Below are 26,970 nucleotides of genomic sequence, written 5' to 3'. Positions count from 1 at the left end.
GCAAGGTTGGGCTGGAATATTTCTCAGGAGCTTTTCATTTTCTGAGGTGTCAAAATTCCTTTGACATTAAAATTGTGAGATTTGTGGTTTAGTTCTTCTATTCTTCATAACAAATGCTGGATAAAAAAAAAATCTAATCTAATTTAATGAAGGAACGGATGGACAGAAGGGGATGGGATTGGCATGTTTGGTATGATTTTTGAGCCAGTTGAGGAGTGACACTTGGAGATATTGGGGTCTGGGCTTTCTGTGCCAAATCATACACCAGAGAATTGTTTAGATCTGGGAGCAAGTCATGTGCAGTAGAAGTTTTTCAAAGGGACGTTGCCCTCCCCTCTTTTAAAATCTTTGTCCCTATTCATTAGAAATTTGGTTTTCAGAGGAACCGAGTGCTCTGTTGTAAGCAAGGTTGTCTTGAGATAGAATTACTGGTCTGGTGAACGTCTTGCTTATCTAAAATTAACATCCAAAAGTAGGCTGCTTTTAAAGTTTGACTAGATGTGTGTGACTTAGTTTCCTTGCACATGAAATATAGTGGCATAACATCTTTCAGAACTGGATGTGGTCAGACCGAATTAAGCAGAAACTTATTAAAAAAAAAAGCTTAGCAATTTAACGGAGATCCTCTGAATTGAAATTAGGTATAAAAGTAAAATAATATTAGTCACAAGTATTAGTTTGCAAAACAATATTACCCAAGTCTGTGGTTCACTGAGACTTTCATTTTCTATTAAGAATTCAAACTTTGAAACGGCAGTCTGGAAAAAGGGTCATTTTGTGAGCCCTTCAGAGCAACTCCCTGTGCTGGAAAACAAACATCAGGGTTTGCTTTAAAACATCTTCTCTTTGAACAAGATCTTCTTTTGGACAACTTATGGATTAGAATGAGTAATTTTTAATCTTTCTGAGTATTTTTGTGCTCAGGTTTTCTATTGCTCACACTGGGCCATGAATATCTAGCAGCACCTCATCAGCCTCTAAATAAATTACTTGTACATCCCCTGTCTGTGCTTCATAACAGTGTGCCCCAAGCTGCTTCTATTTTACATGTTCTTTGAGTAAGTATTGAGCAGGGATTTACAGAACGTGAATGCATAAAACCTGCCTGCCTATTTACTGTCTGACAGATTAAAGTGAGTCAGAACTATTTCTGAGACTTGGAAAAATTTTAATTTCTTCTCTGATTTTTATTAAGACTGTAACCTCTGCTGCATGTCCATGTTTCAGCAGGCAGTGAGTGTTGACATTTAATTCAGAAAATACTTGCAGTAACTCTGGACTAACCTGAGAGCAGGAAATCCAGTCATTCGTAGGAGATGACTTGCTCTCTGTTCCCACTAGTCCAGTTATGAATACTAACAAGTCTTAGACTGCTCAGATGAAAATTGGTCCTTAGCTCAGCTGCATTGTTTGGTGAAACCAGGCGGATGCACTGAGCCTGCTGAATTTTGATAATCCTGAAAACGAGCTTTTGGAGAGTAAGCTTGGTAATCTTTGTTGTTTTGTTAGTGGGCTTTTTCTAGCAAACACTGCAGTCCCATCACACATCCTCGGTGTCACTGTAAAAATGTATTTAATGTGGCTGCTACCAGTTTCTGCTTGCAAGAATACATGATTGCCACTCAGTGGGTGTGATTTAATTCATGCATGTTCTTGACCTCATTGGTGTCCAGTGAAGGTGATTCTTGCTGAATAGATGTGTCACTGAAAACCTAGGAAAAACAGAGCTCCCTGATACGCTTCCATCTGGAATACTGCAGCAGCCTATGTTTGTTTAGGCATATGAGATGGTATCAGTTGTTGCTGTGGAAAAAATTGCTGTTTCATAAAATCTATCTCCGTCTCAAACCAGTTATGACTCTACTTTCTGCCTGTAGCTCTTTAGAAGCTATTCTGTGCTTGACTGTAGTTAAGGGAAAAAAAAAATTAAAACAAGGCCCCCATTGAGATGCTAGAAGCATTAATAACAATGATAATAAAACAATGTCTTCCATTTAGCAATGTATTTCAAAGAGAAATTCTAGAGATAAACATGCCACAAACATTACAGACTTGTTTTAGTCTTTAGGAAAGTAGAAATAGAGCAAGACAGCAAATTTGCCATCAAAATTTATCAGCCCCAGGTATAAAATATACTTGCTTAATGGAAATAGCTGATGAATAGCAGCAAAGAGATTGCGTTTTTACATTTTCAACAAGAGAAAGGTGGCCAAGATGCACAGAATTTCACACTGCTCTTTGTAAAGGCAAACAGCAAGGTTGCCAAACAACCAAGGTTGTTACCTCCCAGTGTCGGGAGGACGAAGGTGTATGTGCCCTGTCTGCTTGTCAGTCGAAGGGCTGATGCACCGTGGGGGGATGTGTGGGTACATGCTGTATGGCCAGTCTGTTGCTTCCTTGCTTGTTTATTTTTATGAACACTGACTTGGTGGGTGTGGGACAGGGGATGGGATTATCTGCCAGCACATATCTGTATGTGCTTGGGGTGCACTGTATAGCCTTATGTTTCTGTTTGTCATTGACTCTGCTCTTTCTTTGTCTTCTTCTTGCTGGAATCTCTCTCTAGGAGTTTCATGGGGTAATATGTTATTCCTGTCTCTTGCTGCACTGTTATGCCTGTCCAATGTGTGTACACACACTTGCCACTGTGGAAACGAACCATGTTACACCCATTGCATCGACTCCTTTGTCCCTTTATTACTCATTATTCAGTGAAACGTATTTTCCCTTAACAATCTTCATTCATCCTAATTTTCTTTAAGCAGAGGATAGAAGCAGACTAGAAAACCAAGAAGGCCAGAGAGTCAGAAACCATGATAAGCAGATATATTTGTACCAAAAAGATTTGAGGTGATGACTTAATGGGTACATTATTAATGAGTGAGTTGCAATTCATTAAAACCTTAATAAGTAGGTTTAAAGAAGCAGTTTTATTCTCATTCAGAGAGTTGCACTTCTAAACTGCATTAGCAATGCGGGAAGCTTCAGGTCTAATTATGTACAGTCTGGGCAACGTGACCCAGCTGGGATTCAGGCTGTCTCTGACATTGGTGAAAAGTCTTTGACATGAAAACAGAGCGTAGAGAGCATTTTGAGAGGCTGGTGAGGCAATTTATAAAGAAGGAGATAACAAAAGTTGCATTTAACCACCTGCAAGGAGGTGGCAGTTTTGGCACTGGTGCAGTACAGTGCAGCTTTGCTTCGGGGACACGGGGGGAGGCAGAGCTACGTCGTCTCACACCCCAGTTCAGGGCAGGGTGGGAGCTTGGGGGGGCTCCTCTGCAGCAGGTAACCCCGAGGTGCAATGAAAAGGATGCAAAGAATGGTCTTTGTAGTCCAGGAAATTGGGTACTTGTTTCTTTCTTCTGTCTAGGAAACCAGATTATTTAGAACCTGGAAGAGGGTGCCTTTGTGCTCGGGCAGAGTTGCGTGACCTCATTTACTCTTCAGTGGAGGAATTCATTTTCTGCCTTGGGGATTTCAGGCAATTGCAGAAGGCTGTGACTCCACCCTACTATGAATATTTGATGCCATGACTTTAAGAGGCCCATGTTACATGAAATCAGAGCTGCTGGCAGGAGCAACAGAAACAAGAAGCTTCCATTTTAAAGAACTATTAATTTTTTAAAGGATCTTTTATTTATTAAAGGAAAAAAGGCCATGCAAAGCTCTTTTAAAATATTTTTATTGTTTTAAATAAATAAACTGTCCCAGAAAAAACAGAACTGGCCTAATGCAACCAGGCTTGACCTAATGCAATCTTTTTCTTTATGGTGTTGGTTTTTTTTTTTTTTTAAAGTCATTGGGCTTCTGTTCACTCTCTGTCTTTAGCCTGCTTGCTCTTCTGCAGCTCTTCTGAATTTTGTAGTTGTTATTCTGCAGTCACCTAAGATCTTGTCCTTCCATAGCAATTTATTTTTGTTGTGAGATATATTCTGGTCAAATGTGCGCTTGTATATATATGCCTTTTGACTGAATCCTAGTTTCATCTGGACCTTTTATTTTGTGGGACATCTGGCTTTGTATATAGAGTGGTGTAAAAAGCCAATACTGGAAGAGAGTGTTCTTAAAAACACCCAAAACAACCCTTCAGGTTTTATTGGACAGGTTGAAATAGTTGCAGAAGATCCATTTGATTAAAATGCAATTTGCATTACTCTAGCTCAGAGTGCCAGTCCGCTGAAAAAACTTTCTCCTGTAGCAGGAGCCTTACTGTGACAAGAATTAAGCATGATTTTTCAAGATTCTCTTTATGACTTAGATCATAAATCCCATTAACATTTAATTGGTTCATGCTCTTTATTTGCTTAGGTGCCTGAAAGGAGAAAAAATAAAAATCAACTCTTCTTAGTGTACTTTTTTCAGTCAGAAGAAACTTTGTAGGATTGGAGCTGTCTGCCCTTCACCTCCAAGCTCGCGGTGCAGTCATCCACACGCCTCCCCGTGTGAGGGAAAACCAGCTGCTTCTCTCATCAACCCAGGAGAAAGGATTTGCTCTGCCCCACCTGTTCACTAGTCCCCAGTAGGTCTGTTTAACTTCTGTAGAAATATGAAGTCCACAGAGGTTACTGCTCCAGGCCTGGAGCCAGCCCTGTGAGACCTGATCTAGCTCCTCCATAGCCAACAAGTGTCTCTGTTCTCGTCTTGAACTTCCCTCTCAGGAGGCCTTAGTGGTACAACTGTTGTTTAGCACAAATGCATGGCGGCGTGATAAACAGATGGTTAGGTCTCCTGGAATCAGGAGCACTGGAAGACACCACATATTCTGTGGTTCTGCATGAACCCCAGTGAGGACTGTTGAGGTTTATTAGTTCAGTTGCTACCTGCCAGTGGCTGTGCTGATAAACTGGGCTGTGTGTGTTAATCTGCACACCAGAACCGTGGCCACAAATGATCGAGAATTGAATACAGTTCTGGGCCAAGGTATCCCACCTTCTTTTTTTCTCCTGTTGCCCCAAGCACATGTCCCTTAACGCTCTCACCTTCACTCTTCTCTCACCTCTACTTTCTGAGCTCCTACCTCTTCACCCTCTCTGCCCTGGCTTCCTCATCTGGTTAAATGGGTGGGCAACTTGGAGCAACCTGAGCTATTTGCTTGACTTTCCAGAGGGGAGAGTGTGGAAGGAGCAGCAGGGACAGCCAACATGATGGGCATGTGCTGGGTGACCATCAGCCATGGGGACAGGCTGGCTGGCTGAGCCAGGTGGTATCTCCTTCCCAGTAACCTGTTTCCCCTTCCACTTCTCTCCTGCCACTGACTGTCCTCCTCAAGAATCTGAACAAATTGTTTTGCAGCAAGGGCATGGCTAAGGATTGGACAAAGCTGCCTGGGGAGTAGGTGAGCTCCAGTTTGGCTGGCTCAGCTGGGGGCTATGGTGACAAGGAGATGGTTGCAGGGACCATAGCAGGATCGTTGCTTGCTAGGAGTTTGTGATTTGAAAGCAAATATGCAAAGCTAAACAAGGGCCAGATATTCAGTTATGCTAAAACCCAAAGAGGAAGCCAGTAAAAGCTGTGTTGGCAGTGTCTGCTTCATCTCAACCAGATTAAAGGGTCTCTAATGAGAATCAAAAATTATTTCAGTTAAATATATAATAGTTATTTTGCAGCATTAAGTCAGTCCTGTAACTCTGTGAATATTAGCTCAATAACCTGGATTTACAGCCGTGCCAGCAGTCAGGATCCATCTGCAGCTGATTAAAATGGCCCTAAAGCAGCTCTGAAAGATGAGATAGGGAGAGTATAGGTAAATCTCCATCCCATTCCCCCTCTCCTCCATTTCTGTTGAATCATGTGCAAAGGCAACTTGTGTTCAATGTATAAGTCATTGAGATACAACCCACGGCCCTCCAAAAATTCCTCGTGTCTCACTGCTTATTGCATTTCAGGACAACTGCTGTGACTGGTAATTGGAGAAAGAGACCAGAGATGAGACAGGAATGTGTTGCAGATTCCAGTCCAGTGTTAGTATTGAATAGTACAGTATTAATACTGAGTTAATAGTCTTTCAGAAGTGGATAGATTGCAAAGACACCTTCCAGGGCTGAGCAAGGTCAGCCAGCCACGAAACTGGGTGATTTCCTCCGTTCCTGGTGCTTATCCCTTTGCACAGTGCAGAGGGCTGGCTGCTAGCCGGGGGGAAGCCTTGCAGTCCACTACCTGCACATACCTCTTGTGGGTCTCTCTGGTTACTTGTATTTCTACTGCTTTCCTGTTGGAGAAAATAAATGTTTAGCAAACTGGAAGAGCATAGAATAGGTATATCAGCATCTGTTCAACATGTTATTCATTCACACATGTGTTACTTCAATACAGTCTCAGACCCAAACCTGTAGTCATGAATAAAACTCTGTTAAAGATTTTCATCCCATTTTTCACTTCATATGAAATGAAGGGGAATGTCATTGTTTTGCTGTTGGGTTGGAAGAAGATGTAACTGTGTCTTTTTTTATTTATTTTGGAAGTGCACGAGGAAAGGAACTCTGTCCTTCCCCTAAAAAACCTCTTAGTGGTAACAAGAGGAACGGTCTCAAGCCTCGCACTCAGTTTTAACAAAAACTAAAAACAAAATCTGATTTACACCACCTGCATGCGTAAGTGGGAAGTTGCCCAAGCACTGTTCCAGGCATGTAATATACCATGATATTACATGTTCCTGCATGGGTTTGGTAGCATGTCTTCCAAGAGAGGCTCGAGGATGAGGGTATGGACATGGAGCGGCTCTGGTCCCCAGGAGAGCTCTGTCCCTCGCCACGAAGGCTCCAGTTCCCTCTGGTCACTGTTTGCTTGCCTAGACACAACGTCCCTGCCAGAGAAGTGCAAGAAGCACACAGAGAAACGTCCACCTGTCTCACCCAGGTGCCTGGGAGGGAGGAAGGCCAAGTGAGGCTTCCTCGCTTCTGCCTGGGGCTGGGATGAGTGCAGCGAGCCTCCCCTCCGCGTGGCCGCAGCCCAGGTGTGCTGCTGCCCTGGCTTTGCCCGCTGCCGGGGGGGAGAGTTGGGGCAGGGAGGTCCCCAGCCCCTGGGTGGTGCTCGGTGAGTAGCTGGGAAGTGAGCGAGGGCTGGAGGGCACGTGTGGCCGAACACTGCAAGGACCATGTCCTGCCCACGGCCTTCCTCCTGCGCGGTGATCAACGCGTCTCAAGTGGGTGTTTGATCATCTGCAGTCCTCACTAGGGCTGTCTGCATCCACAGTGAGGATGGCGCCCCAAACCTGTAAAAAAACCCCAAACCACACTGGCTACCTACAGGTATTTTAGTTAGTGACCTGAGGACCAAACTATTCCCTCTGTTGTTCTTGTGCCTTTTATCCCTTGCAGAGGAACCAAAGGCAAGGACATCAACACAATCAAGTCGCTGCGAGTTCTGCGGGTCCTAAGACCACTGAAGACCATTAAACGGCTGCCAAAACTAAAGGTTAGAGAATAACCACAAATCTTTCCTTCTCTGGAGGTTTGCAACTGATCTGAGTGGAAGCTGATGGACTAAACTTAATCCAAGTTATTTCTGTTCCTTTTATTTTGTTGCAATTAATCTCTTTGCCAGATTTATAAAAATAGCTGTGCAGATGTTTAGCAAATGTCAAACACTTGTTTCTTTTGCAAACATTGTGTGCAATATTATGAATTATTGTGAATCCACATGAAAATCAAACTTCTAAAAAAAGAAAATAAAAAAATGCAAACAAATTAAATTACAGTTCACAAGTGTGATGCTCTTAGAAATTATATAGGAGAAAACGGGTTTTGGAGTGTTTGACTTTCCCTGGAGAACTTAACATGAATATTGCAAGATTTTCCACAGTCTGTCTAAAGAGAAATGTCATTGCTGCATGAGGACTTTTAATCTGTTCATATTTTCTATTAAAGAATATATAGTGCAGAGTTTTATAGCAATACCCTTTCATCTCTAGAATACTAAGTTACAAAGCAAAATAAGCGTAATGGCCAGTGGTTACTTATTCAACACCATTTCCTGAATGCTTTGAGATACAGCCAAGCCCTGAAAGCAGAGAATGGAAGGAGTTATACAATTTCATAATTTCTGAGGTTTTGGAACTCTTGAATACCTATTGTAGAACGTCTTCATGTGGCATCACTGCTTGCAGGCTCTTTTCTGTGAAGGATGGGAGGAAAAGAAATGGGTGCTTTTGCAGTGGTGAAACTATGTCTGACAATTCCTGTTTTCACATAGTGGCATGTAAATATCAGGGTCAGCTGTTACATAGATTTGCTTTTGCCTTACCCACAGTTCATGTTTTAATAATTTTTATTTCATGCATTTTTATGCATACTAAATTCACCTCAAAAGGTAAAGAAGAGTAATGTTGAACAATGTAGAAAATGGTCTCTATTTGTTTAGAAATTTGAAATGTACTGCTCTTTGGTCATAAAGCAATCAACAGTAGCTCAGTCCTACAACAGGATGCCGACCACTTGGGTTTTAATGAATGAATCCTTATTTTCAAGCTATGTTACAGAGTAATTTTACCACTTCTAAAGAAGTATTCAGAAACTTTTATGTGAAACAGAAATCATATTCATATGGTTTGTCTTCAAAATTATGTCTTTTTTTTTTTTTTCCTGGATGTGATCTTGTATGCAACAATCAACAAGATTAATGGGGTGATTAGAGATATTTCCAGTGTTTTAATTCAGGATTTCTGGGTTTCATCAGAAGTGTAATTTTGTGAATTATTCACTTCCATTCAGAGAAACAGGAACAGTATTGTACAAACCCTGCGCCTGGGCAGTAGGACTGCTCAATTTCTATTATTATGACAAACTTCTCAGACTAAAATTAAACTGCAAATTACTTGTAACAATGAATGAGTGACTAATAACCAAATAATAAATGTTTTTGAGTAGTTCTTTGCAGGCAGTTCAGAAGTGACATATACTGACTAGATTAGTCACACTTAATTTTGATAGTTCACTTGAAAAATATTATTTGAAGCATTTGGTTGCTTTGTGTCTGGTATATTTTCCTTATTATTCAAACAGTTCAAATAACGGTCAGTGAGTAACATCGTCGATGAGTTTTTACCTATCTGCTGGGAGTAAATTAAACACAAGTACGTTTTTCATTTCATAATTGACCATGGAAATATTTGCTTAGGACTAGTAGTTATCTCGCTGAGCTGCGATTGTCTTTATAAATTTTATGGGTAGCACCAGAAAATTCAGCGGTGCAGCCAAACTCGCCGAGAAAGCAGATGTAGGAAGCCAGTGCTGTTTCTCACAGAGGGAGCACGACTCTTGGCCAGACACTTGCTGTGCAAGCCCATGAAATCATCCATGGGTTGTAGGTTGGGTAGTTACTCCCAAGCGTGGTTAGATGCTAGATGCCAAGAAGTTAGATGCACTTTTCTTTTCTTTCAACCCCTTAACCTTGTTCTCCATCCCCAGGCTGTCTTTGACTGCGTGGTGAATTCCCTGAAGAACGTCCTCAATATCCTCATAGTTTACATGCTCTTCATGTTCATTTTTGCCGTTATTGCTGTGCAGCTCTTCAAAGGCAGATTCTTCTACTGCACGGATGAGTCGAAGGAGCTGGAGAAGGACTGCAGGTATGTCTGGGGGCAGGGGCTGGGCAGGGGGAGCCCGACTTTCCTCTGGCAGCAGCAGCTCCCTTGGCTGTCCCAAAGCTGCATCGGTCAGGTATCTGCTGAGCTTGATCACTCTCCAGTAAGATCAGTACTTCAGCACAATTACCCTGGAGGTGAATCTTCCCTTTTGTTTCAATAGCTGCATCCTTCCTGGCTCTGATCTAGCAAATGCTTACCCCAAACCTTTGTGATACAGGGGAGCAGGCTCTTTTTCCTGGGGAGGGCTAGGTGTGATTTTTAGGGCAGAGGGTTTTGAAGGGCTGGTGACTCCTTTTTCTACCTGCTGCTTTGATTTTTAGGCATCATATGAATTAGAAAAATGTAATGAATAAATAATCAGAATTGAGTCAGTAGGAAATTAGAGAGCTCTTAATTGGCTAGAAAAGGGGTCGGCATTGGAATATCTTAAAAGCCCTGTCTTGCTTTGTCCTTTGCAGCAGACTGTCAAGGTGTTTTACTCGCCACAATGTGCATCTTCCTCACTTGCCGTTTTTCCTGGCACCAAAACATGTCCTCAGCACTTTCTGGGTCTGCCCGTGTTCCCCCTTTTCTGCCGCCTTGTCAATGCAGGGCACGTCAGCCACGGAGGCTGTCACTGCAGTTCTTCCATAAAGCAAAGCAGATATATTACAGAAAGAAATGTGAAATTATAGAAAAATGTAGGTTCGAGGGGAGCGTTTCAGATGCCAGGTCTCTCAGCCCCTCAAGGCAGGACCCAGCTATAAGGCAGATCCAACTCTGAAGTAGGAGCTGGAGACTTTTCCCCATCAAGCAGCCCAGTTTTCTGTGGGGTCAGACAATCTGGGGGCCAGCATGCTGTTAATTGCTGGCTTTGCCTAATGGATGGATGTCCAGTTTGCAATTTCTTTAATGTCTAGACCTCAGGTCCAGTTCCTGTGTCTTGAAATGGCTCAAAAAATTGCCTTTACTTGTTACAAACCAAGGGGTTGTCTCTTTATTTGTCTTTAATGCATAGCACAGTCGGACTCTGCTACTGGGGCTTTTTGATGCTTCTCAGTGAGTCATATGAAATGGCTGATTTAGCTCAATTCTCTCATTTGGTCTGAATCTCTGTTTTTCCTAGGGGTCAGTACCTCGATTATGAAAAAAATGAGGTGGAGGCGCAGCCCCGGGAATGGAAGAAATACGAGTTCCACTATGACAACGTGCTCTGGGCTCTGCTCACGCTTTTCACCGTCTCCACAGGCGAAGGGTGGCCAACGTGAGTACGTGGGACTGGCAGGGTCAGTGACCGCGGAGGTAATGGCAGCTTTCCACAGCTCTGAGGGACAAGTAAATGACAGGTGACCTGTGAAATAAGAATAGTCTTTTATCAGCTAAGCTTTTACTTCCCCTTGTGTGATTTTGGGGTGAATCAGCAGGCAGGGCTCTGCATTTTTCTGGAAGTTTTTCTGAGCTTGCACAGGGATGCTTAGGCAGTCTTCAGTACTTAATAGCTTGCTTGCTCCAGTCTTCTGGACTTGCATGCCTTTCTCAGGTGTAAAATTGATAATGGGAATGTAAGAAAATGAGGGGAAAAAGTACTGTGACCTATGCTGAACGTATGCTGGTTATGACAGTCCCAAAATTGTATTTACTGTTCAGCGTATGACTTTATTTTGGCACACTTTTCTGCTGGGACATGTGGAGTACAATTCATGGTCTGGGTTTCTCCATGTTAGGCCTTCCCTGTCCTCCACATTGAGCTATTTCATAAAATAAATAAAACATACAGCATCAATCTCCCTTCTCTAGTCTCCCACGGTGTTCCTTCTCAGAAATCATCAACACCTTTCTTTGCCCACCCTTACCTCATCCCTGTTGACCAGAGAAGAGAAGCCAGATCTAACTGTATCTCTCTCCCCTTGGCCAGAGGGATAAGTGGATCTGTGACTAGCGAATCTCCATCGTTCTGCAGAATGGTGAAAACAGCAAGGCTTTCCCTAGAAATATCCTCAAGGAAAACTTCTTCCCAGCCATATAGATGGGATTAAGTTTACCATGAGCATATGTGGAAACCCCTCCACGTGAGTGAAAGCCAGTGAGTGACTATCAAGGTGCCATTGGTGTTTCACCCTGATTTCATTGACTTTTCTTCTCTCTTTGTGCTTGATTGCAGTGTGCTGAAGCACTCGGTGGATGCTACCTATGAGGAACAGGGGCCCAGCCCTGGCTACAGAATGGAAATGTCTATCTTTTACGTTGTGTATTTCGTTGTCTTCCCTTTTTTCTTTGTGAACATCTTTGTGGCGTTAATCATCATCACCTTCCAAGAGCAAGGAGATAAAGTGATGTCAGAGTGCAGCCTCGAGAAAAACGAGGTACTCGTATCTTCTGAATCTGGAGTTAACACCTGGGGGCTCAGAGCACCTCATGGAAGCCCACTCCTCATCCCTGCCGTGCTGTGGGGGGCTCTGAAGCAGGCATTACCTGAGGGGGTGTGGTGTGGAGACCTAACAGCTTTTGCATAAAAACAAAAAGCAGGGAGATCCCCGGAATGCTGCCTGTTAGTAAGCACTGTCACACATCCCCATGGGCCACACCTCCGCCTCAAAGTGAATATAGACTTGCATGTTAGCTTCAGCATGTAGGTGTGAAAGGAGGCAGAAATCTTTGGCCTTTTAGAGGCCAGTCATCAGAAATCAAACTGAACTACAGTTGCTACAGCTCCCCCAAGGAGTGTTCCTCTCACCAGGCTGGTTCTGTGCCCGGCTGAGATGATGTCCTCCTGACAGCAGCCAGAAGTGGATGGCTTGGGAAGAGTGTAAGACCAGAGAAAGCACGTATGAGGCTTTTCTTTAATGCCCTAGCAAATACTATTGTTTTCAGCTCAGGAACCTCCTCAGTCGGGTGTGTTTTTTGTTTAGTTAGTGACATCTGTGTATCTTCCTCCCATTAATGTATCCAGCTTCCTTCTGAACCCATGCAGATTTTTAGTATCTGTAACATCCTTTGTCTGGGGTCCCACAGCCCCAGTGACCTGTTGTGCAAAGAACCATTCCTTTTCATTTATTTTGAAACTGGAACCTGATTTGTGATGACAAGAAATGCTGTTTTAATCAGTTAGTGCATTGTTTGTCTTTATGAACAAAAAGTCCAAAATAAAGCAGAATATTTAGAGATGCTTTACCCACATTATTTTTCAATTGAGCAGGGACTATTTTTGCACTAATCCAAGACGAGAAAATGCTCCAGAGTCAAAACTTCTTGTGGGTAGAAACCAATTTTTATTTTAATACAGTTTTATACTCATAATAATGTGAACATAAATAGCCAGCTAAAGGGGTCTTTGAGAGTTCACCCAGTAATATTTGTTGGATAATGTATTGGTTCAGTTCAGTTCACATTTTATGAAATGTTATTAGCTGGACAGGTTTTGCTGTATGTGAGAACATACCTGGGTTTCACAATACTTTTTTTTTAAACGCAGATAACATTTTTACTAGTCTTCCGGTTGCTAAAATTACATATCAGGAGGAATTGGCAGAGTGTTTTCTGAAATGAGCCTGTGGATTTATGACTTGCTTCCCTAAGTGGGAAGAGATCAGGACCTACCTGGAGCTGGGCTGTGATGGAAGGCTGGCTCCTAGGACTTCAGGGGGCCATAGGAGTGTTGTGGGATTTAATATTTCAGCGAGTGTGCAGAAGAGATTACAATTTGGGGATCCTGTGTTGCATTTTACAGAGGTAGTCAGTACTTGTATCGTATGTGAGAAACACCTAGAGATACCATCCTCCTCTAAATGCTTCACTTGCTCTCCCAATAATATCTTGAGTGATAGAGACTGCCAGCTCTTTTTTTTTTTTTGTATTCTTTTCATCCCATTTTTGTTTTGTAGAGGGCCTGCATAGACTTCGCTATAAGTGCCAAGCCACTGACCCGCTACATGCCTCAGAACAAGCAATCTTTTCAGTACAAGATGTGGAAATTTGTGGTGTCCCCTCCCTTTGAGTATTTTATCATGGTCATGATTGCACTCAATACCATTGTTCTAATGATGAAGGTTAGTGAGCTGTTACTGAATCTTTGCAATTTTGGGCTAACGAACGCGGTGTTTGCTGGAGAGGCTTTGTACTCTCCACCTGAGAGCTGGGGGGGATCGGCAGGAGCAATCACCGCTTCTCATCTGCCTGATGTTGTTTTTAGAGGCCTTGTGGGATTCTCTTTGCCCTTTTGACTCCAAAGGGTTTATCAGTTGCGATGAGGTACCGTGAATGGAATTCCCCTGCACGGTGCTGGTTTGGCTCGTAGCCCCTTCAGCGTCTGGCCAGTGGGATGGGAACTGGGCTCTGCGGGTCCTGAGCTCCCAGCTCAACCTGCGCCTCCCGCTGCAGCGCAGGGTCACTTCGTGGGGATGCTCGACATCCAGCCAAAACAGGGAAATTACTCCAATTTGCAGCAGTGTCAAGCTTCTGGGACATGATCCACGGTGCCTAAGAGGAGGACATGCAGACAGCAGGATATCGTGGATGATCTCCCTTCCTATCCCTCGCCTAGCTGGAGAGTATCTTCACAGTCGGGGGCTCACCATATTCTTAGGGTCTGCTGGAACTAAACGTAGTTCTGCACTTGTCCTCTGGTTGTGAAAATGCCCTTCCTCCCTCCTGGTCCATGCTCTGCTTACAGGGAGATATACACCAGCAACAGTCTCCCCATCCTGGTGTATCCCCAGCTACCCCATTAAGATAGCAGGTAGGCCATGGGGTGTTTCCAGAGTGGCATGAGTAACCATATTGTTAACCCCAAGTCTTGCTTAAAGTGAGCACAAAATCTGGCACCAAAATAAGCAAGAGTTGCAGTCAGGCAAGTCAGCTGGGAAGGTTTTTTTCTATAAGTGATCTGCCAGTAACAGCCTTTCTTCCATCCCGGTTTAGTTCTATGATGCTCCAGAAGCATATGAAGAAATGTTGAAATGCCTGAATATTGTGTTTACATCCATGTTTTCAATGGAATGTGTGCTGAAGATCATTGCCTTTGGTGTGCTGGTATGTGCCTTCCTTGTTTACTTTCAACTGTTTCCTCTCTACATGAAATGCTTGAATTTCATGATGCGCATTTAAAAACAAAGAAAAAAAAGCCTGTGTTGCAAAAAAAAAAAAAAATAACCCCTGGATGTTTTCATTTGGCAGAATTATTTCCGAGATGCCTGGAATGTCTTTGATTTTGTAACAGTGTTGGGAAGTATTACTGATATTTTAGTAACAGAGATTGCGGTAAGTACAGTTTGCTCAATTTGCTTCATTTACCAACAAAGCTGTCCCCTGTCAAGACACTGCACCTTCTCCCTACCAGCCTTATTCCCTAGAGCTGCCTCTGGGACTCACCATGTGATGATGTCCTTGGGTGACCCAGCAGCCTGTTTCTGTTAGCTCTGCTCTTTCCGTCGCGATGAGCACGGCTGTCTGCCCCAAAGATTTTCATGAAAAAAGCCGTGATGAGAATGACAATGTTAGTGATTCTGCCAGGAAACCATCTCTCTTCCTCGTTCAGCAAATGACTCTAACCCCGAGCCGTTTTTGCCTATTAATGGAAAAATCCTGTTGAATTTAATAGAGGGAAAGATCAAAAAGGTCCTGTTGAAGACTGCTGTTTTATGGTGTGAGGTGCTTCACAGGGCACACACACACGCCTGTCCCTTGGGGGTCCTGCCCAGTCTTGGTCACGGGGAGGGTGATAAGAGGAGTGAGAAGGGGAGAGGTGATGGGAACATAGAAACAGCCAAAAACTCATCGGCTTGCACAGTCTGGTTTGGGGAAGCATGGTGCATTTCTGGTCTGTGCATAAAAACTCTGTGCGGCAATTACTAAAGCAAACAAACAACTTTACCATAGGATTTGTTGGCCAGCCCTACAATGACTGCTGTCTCCCTGCCAACTAGTCCTGTAGATTACAGGAAGTATACAAACTTGCCATTAAATTCTAGAGGATTTTTCCATAAGGGCAGTAAATGTCTGAATCAAACCTTGACAGCCCGATATTACCCAATTTATAAATTGCTCCTCTTCTCTCCCAATGCATGTTTTAGCTAATGATGCTGTATCTGTATGTGATGAATTTGAATTTTACCATAATTTTTTTTTCTCAGTCCCTGGGATTTGCTTATAGATCTGTTTTGTGTGTGTGCAAAGAACTGTGCTCCCCAGACTTCTTTACAGGACATTCAGCTGGTGGTGAAGACCATATTACTGTTTCTGACAAAACACATTATTACCTAACCTCCTTGGTCCAAAAAAGCACACAAAATCCCAAAGTTTTACTCCCCGCATGAATGGCATTCATTAACAGTTGGTGATTTCTACCTTGTAGACTTTGGATTACCTTTTGCTTTCAATGCACAGCGTGGAGCCAGGGTAAAGTTACTCAGATCAAACACAAGGTCTGACTACCACTTCTCTGAGAGCTCAGGAGATTTACTGCACTCCGGGCAAGTATTAGGTGCTTGCCTCCACTCCCTCTGTCGTGGGACATGCATTCTTGCCATTTAGGCACCCAAACTTTTGCCTTGGTTTGAAAATTTGTGAAAACATTTGCAAGTCAGACACAAACAGAAACTGATGCTTCTCTTCCACCTTCTTCCACCTTCCTTTAACTGGGAGGAAGCAGCACAGCCAACTCGCACGTGGTAAGGGAGCCTCTGGTCTCTCTGAGATTGATATCTTCTCCTTCAAGAAGGTGTCCCCTTTGCAATACCAACACCAGGCCCACATGCTTCTTATTAAAATTTGCCTTTGTAAGATTTATTTTGCAGGCAGAGAGCAGCCATCAGTGTTGCCTGTTCCGTGCTTGGCAGGTAGCAGTCCCTACTTGGTTAACAGGCCATTGCTTTTCCCTCCAGCTCCCACAGGGGTGGTCCAGCCTTGTTGAAGGTGTCTGGCACCTGGGGAATTGGCTACGGACTGTCCAGGTCGGGCTGCGATATGCCGATGAATTTAAGAAAGAGGCACAGCACATCTGGGGCTGTATATGCACATCCCCAGCTTTTTGAGGCAGCAGCTGTCCCCTGGCACTGCTGGCCAGCTATCAAGGGTAGGAGAGTTAGCGTGTAGGCAGAGATTCCCCACCCCTCTCCTGGTCTTTGGGCTGGAGAGTAAACGTGCTCCCACATACCCTTGTGTGAGTTGCCAGGCACTGGTGCAACGACCTCGGGGTGCTGGGAGTGACGGCATCACCCTTCCGCGCTGCAGTAGTTTCTCTGGTTTCCAGTGTCAAAGACAGCAGCAATTTGGGGATGCCTTTGAAGAGTAGTATGAATTACCTCTAAAAAACAGTAAACTCCATTAGAGTTAGGCTCCCAAGCACCTAATACACCTTTCTGTTATCCTCCCAGGTGGTAATGGAGAGGCTTTGGATTTGTGAATAACTAGATCCATTAAGTCAGACTTTAGAGAGGACGTTCTAATGTAGTTCAACAGCTTCTCCTGTCAGTGTGGTCAATATAAAGCTCCTCACAAACATGTCTTTTATATTAAAAGCCGTATGTCCCCCGATACCACTCCAGCCCCTGACCTCTTGGTCCTCTGTCTCAGTCCACAGACTATTTGAGCTCTGCTCTCTCTAAATCTTCCCCCTTCTGCAGCATTTCTGCATAGCCACATCTCCTTTTCACATGCTTTCCACTGCAGACAGAGTGCCCAGAGGTCCACCCTGCCTTCTTGCTAGACTTGTTTTTCAAAATTTCTTTGGTGCAGCTCCTCTCTGCTCCCCCTCCAGCCCACGCCTGGCTGCAGCAGCACGCTCACCCGCACCCAACGCTGCCGTAGGCGCCGGCACACGCTGCCCGGGGCTGCACACATCCACCTCGGCCTCTGGTAGGGACAGTGGGCTGAGAGTTCAAAGGCATTGTGCACAGCTTGCTGAAGAGATGTTAGGAGCTTAGTCTGCTTGAAGGTGACCGTGACACGCAGGTCTCAGAATCACTGCTTAATTATATGAGTGGGAGTTTGCAGTGGTGCCCCGAAGATTATAACGAAATTGTTAATGGCAGCAAATAATGGCACCTTTCAGGATGCCTTTCATGGAGAAGTTCATTCACGTCATCCAGTGGCATGTGGAGGATGTAGTCTTGCACCAGGATCTCCGCTGCCACTACAAGCCTTCCTCCCTTTCCAGTCCTGAGGACAGTCTGTGGCACGTAGGGTGGGAAACAAGCAGAAGGACCCAGCGCTCTGCTCTGGTCCCGTTTTGTTGGCTCCACTGTAGGTTGCAGCACGTGTTATTCTGACCCACAGCCCAGCTGGGGAAACCCAAGGGATCCCAAAGCTGTGGGGGGAAACACCAGGACTGTTGTTACCTGGACAATGGCACAATATATCTATATCCTGGAAGAGTTACACTTTGAACCATTTTAGTAATCTATAACCTGTTATTTTGTTAAACTGGAGTTGCACCTATGTCACTTAAACACTTCTGGTGTTTAGAACTAATTAAAAATTGTAGAAAAAGGGCTGATAAACCTGATGCAGTAATAGTGAGTATGCTGTCTGCAAACAGCAGGGACCAAGGCGAGGAGCAGTGGGTGCCTCATTCGCAGAGCACAAGTCAGGCATATGGCCCCGAGTCTAATCCCGCTGTCCCGCTGCCTCTGCCCAGCCACTCTTGGCCTTTTATATTGCCAGGTAGGGTAGGGTAGTAACTAAGGCTCGGGATGAACATCAGTCTGCACAAAACGCCGTAGTTTTGAGCCGAATTCCAGCTTTCCGGCTGGGTGCGTGAGCGGGGGTGCGGCAGGTCTCTGCACCGTGTTACGGAGCTGCGAATAACCCAAGAGGAGAACAGGTCTGTTCTGGTCGTGACTCAGAGCTGTGTCCCCGGCAGAGGATGGCCTCAGCTCCCGCCTCTCCCGGACCGGTGGGCAGCCGTGGGGACAGTTGGGTGGCAGCCCCCATCAGCCCTTCCCTGTGCATTTGGCCCCGTTGCTCCCCGTTACTCCACGGGAAGGTTTCTCAGGCTGAGAAGCCCGGGTGACAGCCACAGCATCAACACGCCTGTCAGTCTGCATCTGTCCCCGTCACCACCACCCACGAAGCCCTCCAGCTCCTCAGGCAGAGGGCACGCTGTCCGGGTATGACTTGGAGATCAGGCTCACACATAGTTGCAGGAGCACCACTTGACTATATTTTCCAGCTATAAGTGTTCTCCAAGGTAAATAAACCTGCTTACCTGGGCGGTCTCAGCTTGAGAGACTCGGCTTCCACCAGCCTTGCTGCATTGGTACTTTTAACCCACTGAAAAGTAAAGATAAAAGGAAAAGAAATGTGTTGATTAATTGCTTTATTTTAATTTTCTAGTCATGTCATATGTAATTTACTTTGTGAATGCAGTGGAATATATATATTTTTTTTTATTTCCTTAGGCAAAACCACGTATGTCAGTTTTTTACCCTCTCAGTAATTGAGGTAAAATAGGTGGCATTAAGGAGAAGGTGTCCTTGCGGACACGGCCGGCCTCAGGAGGCCAAATGGGTGTATGGCAAACTGACATCTCTTGCTATGCCTGGAAATACAAAAAACATACTGAAAAGTGTTTGTGAATTGTCTCCTAATTTGCATTACAAAATGAAATGCAAATAACTACTGCACTGTCTGTGTTACCTTTAGGATCTCAGAATCTGTTTTGGTTTGAAGCATTTTTTATTTATATAATTATCATAAAATAACACCCCCAAAAGCCCAACAGTTTTTTTCCAGTGAAATTTTCAGAGTTTCCTTTTTTGCTTGTCCTGATTACTCATTTTCTCTTTTGTTTCCTGTTTTGTTCCTTATTTTCCTTATCTACCTGCTGAATCACGCCATCCAATCAACATACAATGCGAAAACCATGTCTCCGTCTGTATGTTGTGCACCTGCTGCTCAAAAAAAAAAAAATTGTAAATAATCTTGCAAATATCCATCCATGAAAACATCACATATAGGACACGGTTGGTTTCATTGAATTTAAACAATTATTTAAATTCTCTGCTTTTATTTTCTCTCGTTTTTCTTTAATTTAATTCGTTTTGATGAGATTTCCGATTGCACTGGTGAAAAAGCCTCACTGCAGCGTGCCTCAAAACTGGCTTCTGTTCTGCATCTTCTTCCCTTTGGCTAATTGGTGACGTGAGGCAAATGCAGTTACCAATAGCCTGTTCGCCGCTGTTTGTTACACCTGACAATGATAAAGGGGAGACTGACACTTGCTTTATTTTGGTGGAACATTGAATGAGAATAGGAGGGAAGGATGCTTCTGGATGACCCGGAGTAGAGAAGATTGGCTGTCTGGGAAATCCTTCATTTTCTAAGTGGTGGTACCAAATTCAGTTCTCAGAAACTGGTTTTATTTTCTTTTATGCTGAGATACATTGAGCTTTCTGCAAAGGGAAACGGTACATTTAAGAGGACTGCCTTACATGTATTTTAAGCCCATGGTTAATGCTGTATTGTGAGGCAAAAAAATTATTGAAGTGATTACAGACTTGCTTCCCTCAAATCAAAAGACAAGTCACAGGAAAGAGTGATTTTTATTCAACTTTGAAAATTCTTTGCGATACCAGCATATAGAAGCATTTTGCCACCACAGTGGACACAGAGTCTCTGGATATAAAAGCAAATATCTCAAGAGAAACGTGTAAGCCATCTTATGAATGGGGCTGAAAAGTACTGTGAACCAGATCCCACTGGGAATTTAGTGCCTGATTCCAAAGATGCCTTTGGAAATACTGGCCTTTGCCTTTTAAAATGATAAATTAAGCAGAAGAGGATGAATAAAGAAAAATACACTCTAAAAAATATACTTATTCTTCCATTCTTAGTCATCTTGGCTATGGTTAATAACAGAAATGATACCTTAAGCTTATCAAAAATACTTGCTTGGCCACCTGACAACAGCTCTTGGATGTGTGATAACATCTGGACTTGCTGTTGCACAGTTGCTGTTAAGAGACAAATCAGAGTGAATCTTCATAACAGACTGCAAATAAGCTCCATGCGTGCTTCATGGAGGGTCACAGGAGGGAGTTTTCTGCTAGGAAGCAACAAAGGAAAAACCAAAAGTGTAGAAGTTAAAAGTTTACCTAGTGCAATCTGAGAAGGGAATGCTATGTGGGGGCTGTGGGGGCTGGAACCGTTACAGATGTGCAGCAGCTGTGAGGATGTCTTTGGAGACTTCACCCTCTGCACCCCTGGCCCAGGCAGCACCACTAAGTGCTCTGGCATCAGCTGCACACATGAGAATATACTGAAAAAAAATCAGCTTATCTCTGGGCAAATTTTGGCCTCGTTGCTGTCCATGTTGCAGGTTAAAGATTTAAATGCTTATCCTGCAGTTTGTTAGGATTGCAGCCTCTATGGTCATATACTCAGGTCCAAGCTCCTTCTATCACCTGGTGTCCAGGGTGTCCCAGTTAGACCTTCAGAGCAATAGTTTGTCTTCAGAGCTGCCTTCTTCTTTCCACTGGTCATGATGGGAGCCTGCAGTGACTACAGCAGAAGCACCAAAGTTGAAAGGTAGTAGGGAATGAGGAGAGATCTAGGCATCACACACATAAAATAATTTTTTCCAGTGTTCCTGGATCAGGATGAAAGGACATTATGTGATACACCTGTAAGGGCAGAGTCCCCAAGGCACTGACAAGTGTGGCAAAAATCTTCAGTCACTTAAAATGAGCAAGTGTTTTCCCCAGCCTTCAGAGGAAGTCAGAATCAAGATTCGGGAACTATTCTTCAGTATTGGCAATATCATGGTTATTTAGATGGGAACACAACCGTCTCCTTGACAGTAGTTTCTTAGCAGAATAAGTTAATTCTTGATGCCAGATGAAAAGAATCTGCCAAATCTTCCTGAGTGGTCCCATTCTTGGCTTGGTCAGATTCTTCTTCCCACAGCTCTTTTCAACTTTGGATGGCCCTTCATTTTGAAAACAGAAATCTGAAGTTGCGGTTCCAGGGGGTTGTTGTGTTCTGCAACTGGTCTGCAGGAGGAAGCAGGGATGAAGAGCTCGACTTCTGCCAAATTTATTGCTTTGTGGCAGCGTAACGTAACTTCCTTCACTAAATCCTGCAGAGCACATCCAGCCATGGCATAAAAAACTCAATATTCCCACTGCAGGTTTAAAAATCCAAAACACTAAATCCACTGAGCTGGTGCTTTGCCACTGGTGTACAGAATGGAGCTCGTGCTGCATCCCTGTGGACAGTGGACACAGCTCCTGTGTTGGGGAGAAAACCACTCTGCTGCTGAAGATGCTGGAGGAACAGATCCAGGCAATGGCTGTACACCCTATTCTGCATGGATTTTCTACTTTCAGTATGAAAAACACCATAGGAAAGGGTAAAAGAGCAGGCTGCCCATGGTGGGACAGCAATCAAGGCCAGTTCCTTAACTGTAATCTATTTTCCCTGTTTCCCTCCTGCTTTGCAGTTTGCTCTAGGGATGCATCTCTCAGCTGAGCTTTGGTCACGCTCCTGTCATGGGAAGCAGTGGCTGTGCCCAGGCCCCCGGGTGCCTTCGGTGCCAGCGCTCCCGCTTTAGAAAAATAGTGACAGGCCAGGGGCAAGTGGTTTTCAAGCATAATTTGCTAGACCTCAAGCAAAATTGTAAAGCTATGGTGCCTTTTGTGAGCACCAGTCAGCCCTTAGCATCTGTGCAACAGAAAAGCAAACAAAAACCTGGAAAGAAAGGCTTTAATAACCCAGGAGGTGATCATATGTGTGTCATGTTATAGAGGTGGCTAACTGGGAGGAGAATTGATGCAAAACACTGTTATACACAAGAAATATCGCAATGTGGAGTTTCCCCTTTGATTGCATGCAATTCTGTTACCTGCTTGGACAGTTGAGGTGTTGAAGGACGGGTTTTCTATGCAGTGTGCTGAGGATTACACATGCGGAGCCCTTCCATCCATCACGAGCGTGTGTAATTTTGCCTCCCTACGAACAGCACAGAGAACAGTCCTTCGAATGCTCTGCGAATGGTGGTGACGGTGGATTTTCCTGGGTTGCGAATGATTCCCCACAGAGCTGAGGCTTTCACTGTGCTTTAGAAAACGTCAGAGCACGAGTCAAACAGAGGGTTTGGGTCTGGGGGGGAAAAAAAAAAAAAATAAAATGTTATGAACTGTTTGTCCCTCCAAATCCCAGGGACTGGGGGGTTATAGACATAACTGCACGGTTTTAAGCCCCCTGTTCCATATTGCATATACACAGACTGTCCTGGGTAAAGCCCACGTAGCACAGGGATAGCCTGTGCTAAGTGTGACCTTGCAGTCTAGACCAAAGCAGATGTTAAGCATTATGTCAGCTGCGATTATGAGATTATAGCAAAGTCTGAGGGAAACAGTGTTCTTGCTGTTGGGCTGCAGTGACGTGGGAAGAGTCAGGGTCGTGCGCAGAGATGGATCCTGCAGCCGCTGCCTGTGCACGTGCTCCTTGCCGGGGGAAGATCGGTCTTGAGCACTGCAATAATTTGTCAGACTTGCAAGCCTGATGCCCAAGTGCCACGAGCGTTACACGTAAGGTCTGATCCAGTTCCCGCTGGCAGGGAGGCTTTTCATGATTAGGCTCAGGGTTAAGCCTTTGCCCTGCCCTGAAGCCTGCTGCAGCGGCTCGGCCGAGGTGTGAGGGGCCACTAAGGGCCAGGCTGGCGATGCCACCCGGTTCCCAGCCGCGGTCCAGCCCTGCCCCCCGGGCCTTATGGGCCCTTACCTGCTAAGGTGAGTTCAGCTGGTGTTTTGTGGAGGGAACGCAAGTGATGCGGAAAAAAAAAAAAAAAACAGAAGCTGATGCTGAGATAAGCGTTGAATATTTAGCACCTGATTTACTGACCTTGAACAACCCAGGGGAATCCTCGCTTGTGTTTTGCCTGCCAGAGCTGATTTCTGTTGCTAACTTGAGTGAGCTCCCTGTTGTCTGCTCTTTCATTGAACATACCTGTGCTTTTCTCTTTTCTCTTTATTTGAGGATTGAGTCTGATAAACGGTCTGTGCCTAACTCTGAGCTGCTTGCGTTTTTAACACGAGAGAAACCGAGTGCATGCCTGAGACTGATTTCTTGAACTCTTTGATGGGATTGGTGGAATGCGATGCTAACGGCCCCAAAACTGAGCTGGCATTTAAATAAATTAATAGATCCAACAAGCCCCCCAAATTCAGCATGAGCTCTGTAGCCAAATGAGCAAGAAACGTGGGTCAGTTCAATATGACTGGGTGTCTTGTGGTAAAACAGTAATACAAGGGAAAGACTATTTTTGCTCATCTTTATCAACAAGAGCTCCTTATGATTATATTTTCCACTCCACTGCTTGATAGTTTAAAGTGGGATGCTTCCTCTCTTTAGCTAATTCAGTCAAATAAGTGGCTGTGAACAGATTCACAAATAAGTGAATTGGAATCAGTACAGAAAGGGGGGATATTTTTCATCTCTTCAAAATAGGAGGGCAAGAGGGATCTGGCTTTTGCATGTTTTGTTTTGGAAAGAACCCTCTCTAGATTAGCTCATTGGGGCAAGAAACCTCTTTTCCCTGAAGGAAATAAAAAAATGGGAGGCAGGGTGGGGAGAATCATACAAAACAAATGGAAATCAGAATCTATCTCCAGCAGTTCTTTGATCCACCTGCGAAGGTACATTTAATAATAATTTTAAAAATCAGCAGGTTCCTAAGGCACCCTCCTGCTGTTGAACGTTCAACCTCCCCAATTGATTTGCTGCCATTGATCCATCTTCCAAACAGTCTTGGTGCCATTTCTCCTTGATGAACCTGTCCAGTCACATGTGATATAAATGTCTAAAACCTCCAGGTTAGAAAACATCCTCATTCTTTCAAGGATGTTTTAATCTTCACTGGACAATGCCTTTCTTTGTTACGGTAGAGGCTATATACGTAGTCCCTTGCAACTGTCTTGGCTTAAGTTCAATTCATTGTAGAAAGCAAGCTGACCAAGACTTCAAAACAACCTCATTCTTTACAAAATGATAATACGGCACCATTACCTCTCCCTGAGACTTTAGGGGGAGAAAATCTGCCTTACCGAAAGAAAACAAGACCTCCATGGACAGCGTGAAAGGGCCTTTTCCTTTTCTGTCATTGACCCAGTAGCAGAGGGGAGGGCTCTTGTGGAGAGGGATTTTCTCATACTTGCTGCATGTGGAGTGATCTGCACTGACGAATGTTTCTTTTGGAAGGTTTTCTGGTGGCCGATTTGCTGCTTAGATCGTGAAGCTGGTAATTTTAATTTCTTTTTTGCGGGCTGTGGTTTCTAATCGCGTTAATTTCTGAAGGACACAAAACCTTTACTTTCCGCAGGACAACTTCATCAACCTCAGCTTCCTGCGGCTCTTCAGGGCAGCGAGACTTATCAAGCTCCTTCGCCAGGGTTACACTATCCGCATCTTGCTCTGGACATTTGTGCAGTCTTTTAAGGTGAGTGTTAGATGAGTGGGAGGCAGAGAAGAGACCTGGGGAGATGGTAATGCTTGGCGCATCTGTAGCATCCTCCATTGAGTGTCAAAGAGCTTCTCCTTGCTAAGGGAATGGCCTCTCTGCACCTCTATAACGCAATTACAGGAATATTAATTCTTCAGAAAAACTAACTTGATTTGCACTGAACATGCCCTGAACACTGCAGGTGCTGAGCATTTTGGAAGATGAGTCTGAAAGGCGGATGGCTACTGATGCAGACTCGCAGCAAGTGTGCAAAGCCCAGGTTGCCCCTGAAACTACCACAAAATCCCTGTGGCAAAAGTCTTGAGACTCGGGTATTTGCATAAGGAAACAGCAGGCTGGCTAATGAGTGCCTTCGTGCCAGCTGTTTGCCTGCAGCAAGTGTAAGGTTAAGTTGCTTTCACCAGGTTTCAGCCTTGGGAGAATCTGATAGAGGCAAAACCAAAACCATTGCATTTTGGTGATATAAACTGTGAAGCTGTGTTTTTATGATGTGGATGATTACAAAAATGGGGTTTTGTTCTAAAGTCAAGACAGTTGCTTTACCTGTTTTCCTTTACCCCTGCCCTTCCCTCCCAGCAAGCCTCAGCACGTCGTGGCGCGGGGGTGGCTGGCCACAGCAGCTGGATATCGCACGACTGAACTAAGCAATGCTCAAACAACTGCCTTACAGCAGATTAGCTGTGCTTAGCTTCGAGTTAGCTGCTTTCTAGATCTAAATAAGAGCCCACATGCGCCAGAGCTGACTGTTTTTAACAGCTCTTAGCTGGTTTGCAGCCTATTTCTACAGGTCGTTGTGTTTTAACTCTGGTTATGGGACATGCATATATTCTGCAGTGCGGAGAGGAGGTCATTTAACCTGAAATCAGGATTTGTAGCACTGATGCTGGGCTCTAGCTCACTAGTATTTATTGACTGTGTAGCTGCAGGGTGCAGACCCCCAGACCCATCACACATGGACCCTCTCCCAGAAAACAGTTGACCTCCCTGGCTCTGCAGAACTGGCGGGACTTTCCGAGAAGCAGAAGTAGAGAGTTGATGTGGGAAAGCAAAGTACGATGAGGTCGGGGAGCGGCCGAAGATGGATCTGTTCCCTAGCTCCCAGCCACCACCAGCAAACTTCCATCTCCCGCTCGCCGGCGGGGTGCCACGCTGCCCGTGCCCCTGGCCCCCATCCTGGGGACCCTACCTCTGGGTCTCGCCGCCACCTGCGCTGAGGTCTGCGGGTGGTAGCCTGTGCCTCGGGTGCTGTCGCGTGCTCAGGGGAGCTTGTCTGCAGGTTGGTGCAGTGTCGGGGTATTTTGCACGGCGCTCTCTGGAAGGCGTTATGGTGGCAACTGGTATTTAATGATGCAGGGTGCGGTGGGATGCAGGGAAACCTATTTCTGTTGCTTTAGCTGCGCTTTCAAGCGCATCATGGTGTCTGAGTCAAAACGATGCAGAGAGGTTATTTTAAGTGATGAAACTGTGGGGAGGAGTGTGTTCTCTCCAAAAATGGAAAAGACTTTTCAAGAAAAGAAAGGCATTTCTCTCCTGCAGCTGGAGAAAGATGCCAGGTGGCTCTGCTCGCACCAGGTTGGGAATGCTGGCCAGCCCCGTGCCAGCTGTGGGACGACTGGGATGGAGAACTGGTTTCAGCAGAGCGTGAACGTGGTTATTGCTCTGCACCAGAGCTGGTCAGGAGGGAATTTTCTATTAGACCTTTAGACTATAGAGGCAAAACGTTTTTGAAGGCTGGAGATGGGAACATAGTGATTGCTTCTTTCTGCAAGCAACTTGGAGAAGAAGTGCAGGCATCCATGGTGTTATCCCATGGCCAGGGGTGGCAGCGAGTGTTGTATTACACTGTATGTCACTTTGGGAGGCACCAGACAGGCAGCTGATGCTCTCACATTCAACTTCTGTGTTATGCTTTCACCCAACCATCAAGCAGCTAATGGAAAGGGACTGT

The 26,970-nt window shown here is 44.7% G+C and overlaps 1 protein-coding gene and 1 long non-coding RNA gene across 19 annotated transcripts in view; one reads left to right on the top strand and one right to left on the bottom strand.

Annotated features, from left to right (window-relative positions):
• The window catches only part of CACNA1B (calcium voltage-gated channel subunit alpha1 B), a 307,336-nt gene that overhangs the window by 236,589 nt on the left and 43,777 nt on the right, over window positions 1-26,970 (top strand). For 8 of the 18 annotated variants that reach the window (XR_006164766.1, XM_042786546.1, XM_042786544.1 and 5 more), the window contains 10 exons: window positions 2,567-2,578; window positions 7,320-7,416; window positions 9,408-9,568; window positions 10,692-10,829; window positions 11,727-11,928; window positions 13,447-13,611; window positions 14,483-14,593; window positions 14,738-14,821; window positions 19,519-19,524; window positions 24,882-24,998. Coding sequence is in view for 17 of the 18 variants with exons in the window: in XM_042786546.1 (XP_042642480.1) it covers window positions 2,567-2,578; window positions 7,320-7,416; window positions 9,408-9,568; window positions 10,692-10,829; window positions 11,727-11,928; window positions 13,447-13,611; window positions 14,483-14,593; window positions 14,738-14,821; window positions 19,519-19,524; window positions 24,882-24,998 (1,093 nt within the window). In the remaining variant the exon portion in view is untranslated. The remainder of the gene's footprint in view (window positions 1-2,566; window positions 2,579-7,319; window positions 7,417-9,407; window positions 9,569-10,691; window positions 10,830-11,726; window positions 11,929-13,446; window positions 13,612-14,482; window positions 14,594-14,737; window positions 14,822-19,518; window positions 19,525-24,881; window positions 24,999-26,970) is intronic. The other 10 variants (XM_042786548.1, XM_042786550.1, XM_042786547.1 and 7 more) reach the window with 3 other exon arrangements.
• Window positions 616-24,952, bottom strand: LOC122152750. Its single transcript, XR_006164767.1, has 5 exons — window positions 24,885-24,952; window positions 12,629-12,634; window positions 11,371-11,377; window positions 11,153-11,158; window positions 616-626 (listed from the first exon to the last, which is right to left on the bottom strand). It is a non-coding gene; the product is annotated as an uncharacterized LOC122152750 (long non-coding RNA).

This window comes from Tyto alba, unplaced genomic scaffold (genome assembly GCF_018691265.1).
Source record: "Tyto alba isolate M040663 unplaced genomic scaffold, T.alba_DEE_v4.0 Super-Scaffold_11, whole genome shotgun sequence".
NCBI lineage: Eukaryota > Metazoa > Chordata > Aves > Strigiformes > Tytonidae > Tyto > Tyto alba.
Note: the sequence above shows the minus strand (reverse complement) of the source record. Positions and strands in the feature narration are given on the sequence as shown.